Here is an 8392-nt window from a genome sequence, read left to right as displayed (position 1 = left end):
GAGACCGAACGGCAGCACTATCGAACTCACGCTCGTTGTCGGTTTGGAGCGAGAAAACAGGAAGCTGAAACTGTGTTTTGACATAAGCATAGAAATCAAGTAAAACAGGGAGCACTTACGATTTGTGTTTGAGGGGAAATCGTCCACACGTAATGTGTGTAGTCATCTAGCACAACCAAATAAAACTGATAGCCAGAGATGCTCGCAACAGGAGATGTCCATACATCAAGATGCAGTACATGAAAGGGAAACATGCTGGTGCTGGTGGAACTGCTAAATGGCAGGCGGACGTGCTTGCCCAAACTACATGCATGACACGAATGCGGGGTGGACTTGCTGAAGCTAAGAAGATCAGCGTCCAGACGGAGCGAAGCGTGTCCGAGCCGCTGATGCCACAGAGTGGAGTCGACGAAACCGGCGAAGGCCGAACGCGAGGGGAGCGTCGGGCGACCAACAGAGTAGAGATCACCGTCAGAGTCACATCGGAGGATCACCACCTTGGTTCGAAGGTCCTTGACAGAGAAGCCAAAAGCGTCAAATTCGACAGAAACAGGATTATCACGACAAATGCGGTGTACTGAAAGTAAGTTTGTAATGAGAGAGGGAGAAACGAGGACGTTGCGGAGTTGGATAGGTGATGTTCCCTCGATGAGAGCACCGTCACCGATGTGGGTGATCGGTAGGTGGGCTCCACTGCCAACAATTATATGAGAGGGGGAGTGACATGGACGGAGGGAATGGAGGTTACCAGGCGACGAGGACATGTGAGAGGAGGCCCCGGAGTCGAGGTACCATTCGGAAGCCGTGCCCGACGAAGAAGGCCCGGCTGTGGCACTGTGGAGCGCCGCCTGGAGGGACTGCATGTCCCATGGCTGAGGCGGCGGCGCGGTGGACGAGCTGGCGCCCGGGGAGCCATAGCCATGGAAGGAGCCGCCAGGGTAGCCGTAGCCAGGAGGTGGTCCACCAGGGGCGCCATAGCCGGGCGGCGCAGGCGGGGCGAACATGGCCTGCTGGTGAGGCGTGCCGGGGCGTGGTCCGAGGACGCCGACGCCCGGAGCGCGCCAGGGCATAGGCCAGGCCTGGATGAGCCCCGTCCAGGAGTTGGCACCAGGAGCCGGCGCGGGGTAGGTAGGTGGACGCGGTGGCGCGCCAGTGGGTGGTGCAGGGGCGCTGCCGTTCCCGCGGCCGCGACGGCGCGAGCGGCCACGGCCACGCGCGGCGTCTACAGGCGGCGAAGGAGTTGGTGTGGTAGGTGCGGGGGAGCCGCGCCCAGCGTAGAGAGCGTGGGCGGACTGCTGCCGAGCCGCCTGCTCAGCGCGATGCTCCTCCAAAAGAAGGAAGGAGTGCACCTGGAGGAACGTCGGGAGCGGGTTCTGGCAGGTGATATGCGGGATGACGGAGTGGTACTGGCGGTTGAGGCCGCGGAGGAGATGGAAGACCTACCGTGGGTCAGTTACCGGCTGGCCCAGATCACGCAGTTGGTCGGCGAAGGTCTTGAGCTTGGTGCAGAATTGCATCACCGTCATGTCGCCCTGGACGGTGGCGTGGTACTCAGCGTCGACGTACACCGCACGGGCCATCTGGTTGTTGCGGAAGAGCTCGTCGACGGTGAGCCACACGGTGTGAGCCGTGTCCTCGGGCTGCATGATCGCATCGAGAAGCTCCGGCGAGATGGTGGCGTACAGCCAGTGGATGACGGTGTGGTCGGCCATCTGCCACTCGGGGTCGGCGGGGCGTGGAACCGCCTCGGCGTCGACGTGCGCACGCAGGCCGAACATGCCAAGCACCGTGTCGAAGTGGCGCCGCCACTGAGCGTGGTTGCCGACGAGGAGATCGAGGATGACAGGAACATGGTGACGGATGTCGATGGTCTGGAGGATGGCAGAGGGAAAGGAGGGAGGTGGCGCGGTAGGCGCCGCGGGCGCGGCGGGCGCGGGTGGGTCGACGTGCTGGAGAGGAGCAGCGTTGAGGACGCCGGCCGCACTGTCGACGGAGGAACGAGGGGAGAGGACGGGGTTGTCGTCCATGGCGGAAGCGGAATCGGCGACCGGAGCAAAGGGGTTCTGGTCGCGGGTATCTGATACCATGTTGAGGAGAGGAGAAGGATTGGGATTCAACACACATCGATTATGCTCAGAGGCTGGGTTTAAGTACAGGTTGCTGTCATCAGCCGAGCCAAGATCGTGGGTATGCCACTACCTTAGGACGGGCACCACTAGCTATACAACTGCTGCACGATCCGTACTATACCGTATGGTGATCTATACAAGGTGCATACGGTATAGAACTACCTAGTCTAACATTTTCAAATGGACTCTCAAAAAAAAAGGAAATCCTTGTTGATATGAGTAGTCCATCATCCCTATTAAGCCAAACTCTCACACCCCAACTCAAAGGAACCCACGTCCTCGTCGGCCCATCAGAATGTTTCCTCTTGGCACATGTATCTGCGTCCAGTCAGGCATATGTGTCAAGCTGTGTGCCACAACGGGCCACACGCGCCATGCGCCACATGTCCGCGCACCTAACCTGCATGTCCGTGTAACCGCGAGGGTCGGCTTCTATACCAATTGGAACGCCCCGATCAAAGCCACCGGTTCCTGGTCGTTACGCCTGACGGGATCTAGCCTGTCCCCACAGACCAATACTAGTCTTTCTTACACATTTTATGCTCACTCGTGCGCACCTTGGACCAATTTCACAGTCGGTCACCCATCCTAGAATCTCACAAAGCCAAACACGCTTAACTTTGAAGTTCTTTTCAAATGGGCTCCCAGAGGAGAAGCAATTCCTTATTGATATGAGTAGTCTATCATTTCTATTAAGCCAGGCTCTCACACCCTCAAGGTACAAGGGCAAGATTGACCACATTGAGACATCGAGGTTCGAAGGCGAGTCTGAAGGCTGGCGACATTGAGGCATCGAGGTCTCAAGGTGCGTCCGAAGGTTGACGACATCGAGCTTCAAAGGCGAGTTCGAATTATGTTGACGACATTGAGGCATCAAGGATTTAAGGCGAGTCCAAACGTTGACCACATCGAAATATTGAGGTTCAAAGGTGAGTTCGAAGGTTGACGTCATTGAGAAACACATTCTTTGACATGATACATGGTATATGATCAAATATTGACTTAAACTTGATAAAAATCACATTCATCACTTGATAAATGAGCAAAGTTCCTCAACACATGGATCACATCTTTATGATTGCAACTCCATAGAATACAACTAGTGCAAAATTGTAAAGCAACCATCTCCTTCAAGACAACCACTACTTTATTTCCTACTGCTACGTTTGGAACTACATATCTTCTCATCTATTATATCTCTTCATCTTGCACCACATGCTCCCCCAGATCGCCATGTTGCACCAAATACAGAACATACGAGAGCTCCCATTGCCAGAAATCGCAGCCCCATTCCTTAGGATTTGCCAAAATAAATATAACCATATCAAACCAAGAATAAATGCCCGCAACAATAGAGATCAAGATACTATAAATGGCTCACATTGTGGTGATGCCTTTATAGAAGAAGATGTTCGTATGGTTGGGGTTTGTAAGAAGTAACACTTGACTAATCGACTGCAATCATGGCGCTTGATTAGATAGCACAGAGAAGCAACGCCGCATGTCCCGGACGAGCTTGTGGCCGACATGGCCTTCATGGACGAGCGCGCGGCGGAGGAAGGAACATGAAAAAGGTATCATGTGTGCCTGTGGAGGTGCACGACGAGTGAACAGCGAGGGGGCGATTAGCTCGGCGAGGGCGACGATGGCATGGTCGAGACAACGCGGCTAAGGTGGAGGGGCGATTGGCTGGATGATGGGATAGATATTTGGTTCGAATGGAGAATGATTGGGCTAGGGGTTTGGGGTGGGGGCGAAAATGAAAGACACAATAGGGAACTAAGTGCAAAATATGCAACAACTTTTCATGCCTACTACACCAGTTGTCCCAAACACGTCTGTTTCGAACGCCGGTGACCATATGGTGAGCAACCGGCACAAGCATAATGACCGTAATTTGTGCTTTCCAAGGGGCGCGACTATTATGCACCTAGACTTTTGATAAGCCCGGGTGTGAAAAGTAAAATCGTTTAAATAGAGAGAAAAATTCAAAGAAAATTCTTTTTTTTTTGGTGGTGCAAGATGCTCATGTGCGTGATGCGCGTACGGAATTTCATGTAGTTTGGACATTTGAGAAGCACGTGGCATAAAACACAACTTTCAGGTGTGTGAGACACTTTTGAAAATAACACTATTCACATTCGCTATTTTTCTTTTTTGCCACGAGCTCCTTGAATGTCCAAAATGCCTGAAATTTTGCACAACATCACACATTAGAGCATGTTGCACCATAATTTTTTTTGGATTTTTCTGAATTTGTTTGGTATTCTTTTATTGTACTATTCACAGGGTGTGGATGAGCCTGGACATCAAATTGAATTATCGCACCCCCACAAAAAAAAGGAATTATCTCCAAGAGTATAGGTACCATGAGTGTATTTTACTCTTATCTTACAAAATCGATTATACTATGCACTGCAATATGATAATCGGTTTCAAAAATATGTAAAATACAATGCAAGTCCGCAGTATCGGAATAAATCATCTGACAGAAATGTTATTAGCAGAGGTACACTTCATTCCAACTTAAACAGCCAACAGATCATATAGTAGTATAGAAACCCACATCTAGAACTGGTTGCTCTTGTACTGCATGCATGTGGCACGCTTGTGTATATACATTTGGATGGCTAAATTGTTTGCTGCGACTGTTCCATAAGGCAATCTGAAATTGTACACGCCGACAGGAATTTAACCGACGGAAACTGATCAGTTTCAACAAACCCCGATCGACTTGCCATCATCCCCGGTCTTGCCTTGTCACTTGCCCTTAATTTCTCCTCTCCCTGTGGCTGATGACCCGCGACAACTGAGGGATGCAGCACCGCCCAGCTCCGCCTCCGCCGCGAGCCCTGGAGATGTGGCCGGCGCCATCGGCGCTTTCTTGCTTCTCCTTGAGGAGGTCACCGAGCTTCTTCCTCTGTGGGGTTGGCTTCAGGGGATCGGATTTGAGGATCGCCTCCAGCGTGGGCAGCTTTGTCTGAGGTTCAAATGCAGCAGCTGTGGCCTGGTTGCTTGCAGTTGTGCTGAATGTTCTCGCGGGTGTACCATCTGAGATACACAAATGTGGTTCAGAAAGCGAAAGTGCTGTCTTTCTGCTCCCGAGCTCATTTGAGCTCAGTGAACAGTAAAATTTCAAAAAAATCGATATTTTTTTCAAAAAAAACTATTTTGTTTTTGGAGAAACATTGACAAAAGTTTAAAATCTTGCAAAATATCGTTATGGAATCACATTCCTGTAAGGCGTGGCAAAAAAAAAAATTCAGTGTTCAAAAATGCTTTTAAAAGTAGCATTTTCAGAGTACCGATTTGTTTTTTTTTTGCCACACCTTCTAGTAATGTGATTTCATGATGAATTTTCGCAAGCACTTAAAACTTTTGTCAATGTTTCTCCCAAAAAAAATTTGGATTTTTTGAATTTTTTCGGTTTTATTTCGATTTTACTATTCAGCTCGGGTGCAAAAACTCTGCGTCCGAAAGCGAAAGTGATTCTCGCAGCACCGGACTTCTTGGAAAATTTCCTTTCTGGCTACGAGTTACGTGAGTTAGTTTTACATCGTTACCTCCATTTACACTGAAGAAATCGTCTTCACAGTCCGAGTCTAACCATGGAGAGGCTTCGTAGAAAGCTTCATCTCTGCTGCTAGCTGCATGGAAAATGATTGATAACTTAATCGTGATGACAATTTTTCAAACACAATAAATGACCATGATGAGAATAGCTCAACGACCCCTAGACAACAATTATGCAGGAGCAGGACCCACGTTCCTCCTGCCGTTCATCATAAAGCAGAGGAAACGTGCATGCCCCTACTTTCTGACATGATTAAGAGATGCAGGGAATCAGCTCCAACATTCTGCGTAGAGAAATGCCAACAAAATATCTTGGTGCTTCTCTTTACTAGGGCAGCAAATCTTCCTGTGGAAAGCTACATATGCAAATAATCCTCATTACTTATTTCCTGTAATCTGATTATATGTTAGCCATAGTTTCGTAGGATAAGCCATTTTCCTCCTGAACAATACAGAAACTGACGCTTGCATATTGGGAAAGACAATTGCTTGAACTGAAGCTATCATCCAATGAACTATAAGAAAATGAATTTTCACTAGAATAAGTAACTATCTATTAGTGTTGAGGGCTATATCGCAACGCATGGATCCGATGACAAAATTTGCTAAAAGCTAGAGAGAGAAAAAAATGCGTATATGATCTGCCATTGTTTTTCAGGAAATTCCACCGTTTCTAAATTCCGAAACCCAAGAATTGATGCATGACCACTTTGCAATAAGCAAAAAACTTGATAAAGAAAATCTATTGACTCAAACGTCGCATTGTGAGGCCGTACAACCACAAAGAGTTGGTATACCTGGACTCTGCATAATAGGATGCCACAGCCAAAAAGCAAACAAACTAAGGAAAATCAACCGCCATGGTTCTCGTACAATGAGAAGACAACCTGACCGATCCGGACCATCGTCCATGCAGGGTAAAACCTACTTGGCTTCTCACTGCTCGTTTCATCTCTCGCTTGATGAGTCAACAAAGGGAGACCCTCCATGATCCACACCTACTACGAATGTAGAAACACACACAAGGCGAGAAGGAAAAGAACACTACCATAGCCAGCGACTGTAGTCGATTCAGCCGGGAGGACGTTCTCAGGCGCCACTTGCCTGCTATTGGAGCCACCCCCGCTTCCACCATCAACATCTCCGGTAGATTGCAACGGAGCTGACGAGCCCTTCTTCGCCCTTGAACGCTTGCCCCTGCGGATCAACTTCATGCCCCCCCCTGCTCCTGCTCCACTTTGCAAGGTCAAACAACATGTAGCATGGGCGTTCAGAGTTGACACGAGCTAGAGATCTGACGCAACGTGCAGAGTCAGCGGGAGATGATTTGTTTTAGGGAGGGAAGCAGAGTGGACTGTGGCTTCCAGTGTGGACATGAAGAGGCAAAGCAGCATGATATACGGATCTGGCTTGGGGTTTGTGCAAGACAAGAGGTGGGCTCATAAAAAGGTTCATTGGTTGTGTCGTGTGTATGAGATATGCATATGGACCTCTTTGAGTGAGAAAAGCTGCTTGTTTTGGGCAAGAGAGTGGGAATGTGAGGAGTGATGGATGCAGGTTTATGGTTGGAAGGTTGCTTCAATGCTAACCCTGCCATTCTGAGAAATATGCAACCACTTTCTGATCCGCTGCAGGGAATGGCGGAAACTTGCGGTTGTAGATGGCGAACAGAATTCCCTAGCTAGCTCGACGGAGTTATTGTTGGTTGTGTGCATTAGGCCAGAGTTATCTTCTTTTTTGAAGGAAAAAAAAAGGTCGGCGGCACAGTAGAAAAACTTCTTTGGGTGGAGGTATACCCCACTTATAAGAGATTATGAATCTCAAAGCAATGAAGAAAAAGGTATTTTGGTAGTTTGGCATTGGGAGATGGATGATAATCCCCACAGACATGAAAAAAACAATTGGAATGTGTTTGGTTACTCGCATTACGCCCAGTCAGGCCCGCCCGGAAAGAAAACATGATGTTTGGTTGCCTGGCCCGCATCAAAAATTTGGCCCGCACGAACCTTAAAGCAGTCCTCAGCCAGACCATCTAGGAACGCCCGAGTCAGCAGTTTCTAGCGAGCCAGACTCGAGCGTTGCAGGGGAGGGGAACGCGGCGCTGACCAGCTGCGAGCAGGGAGATGGCGGGAGCTTGCGCACGTCTCCAAAAAGGCTACAGGACGATTTCGCGTCACCGTCCACCGATTCGGTCCCCCTATATGGCCAGGGTGACCGCAGCGGCAAAACTCCCGCCACCATTTCCCACCTCTCAAGCTTTCCCTCCGGTGTGGATCCACATCGATAAGGACGTAAGCGGCGTAACTGCTCCGGCAACAGGTTGACGGCGACGGTGAATCGACTGCTCCTCTTCATTGACGTGTTCAGCGCCTCCTCCGTGGCCCCTCCGATGACGTCTGTGAGTTCAATCACCCCCTCCTCTCCACTAGTTCTAGCTAGATATGTGAGCATGCGGTAGGGTTAGATCTTCCGATCTGTGTGACTGTGATGTTCTAGTTGCTAGTTGTGATGGATTTGAACTTTTGAAACATGCTAAGAGTTGTTTCCATGTCGGCAAGGATTGATAGGTAGTGGTCATGGATGGATTGGTAGTATGCTTTGATGTGTGGTCACTACAAAATTTGCTCTATTCACTGACAAAAACCCTCGCGATGAAAAATGAAATGTCGCCAAAGATCGTCTTTCATGAC

General features: G+C 49.4%; 1 protein-coding gene and 1 long non-coding RNA gene across 2 annotated transcripts; both read right to left on the bottom strand.

The window, feature by feature from the left end:
• Positions 1-3221: 3221 nt before the first annotated feature.
• On the bottom strand, positions 3222-3831 carry LOC119335690. The gene is made up of 2 exons (XR_005161979.1): positions 3511-3831; positions 3222-3422 (listed from the first exon to the last, which is right to left on the bottom strand). It is a non-coding gene; the product is annotated as an uncharacterized LOC119335690 (long non-coding RNA).
• Positions 3832-4558: 727 nt separating this feature from the next.
• On the bottom strand, positions 4559-7236 carry LOC119335653 (uncharacterized protein At3g27210-like). Its single transcript, XM_037607757.1, has 3 exons — positions 6751-7236; positions 5693-5776; positions 4559-5180 (listed from the first exon to the last, which is right to left on the bottom strand). The coding sequence occupies exons 1-3, from the start codon at positions 6914-6916 to the stop codon at positions 4900-4902; spliced, it is 531 nt and encodes a 176-aa protein (XP_037463654.1). The 5' UTR covers positions 6917-7236; the 3' UTR covers positions 4559-4899.
• Positions 7237-8392: the final 1156 nt, after the last annotated feature.

Source organism: Triticum dicoccoides, chromosome 7B, assembly GCF_002162155.2.
Source record: "Triticum dicoccoides isolate Atlit2015 ecotype Zavitan chromosome 7B, WEW_v2.0, whole genome shotgun sequence".
Lineage (NCBI taxonomy): Eukaryota > Viridiplantae > Streptophyta > Magnoliopsida > Poales > Poaceae > Triticum > Triticum dicoccoides.
Note: the sequence above shows the minus strand (reverse complement) of the source record. Positions and strands in the feature narration are given on the sequence as shown.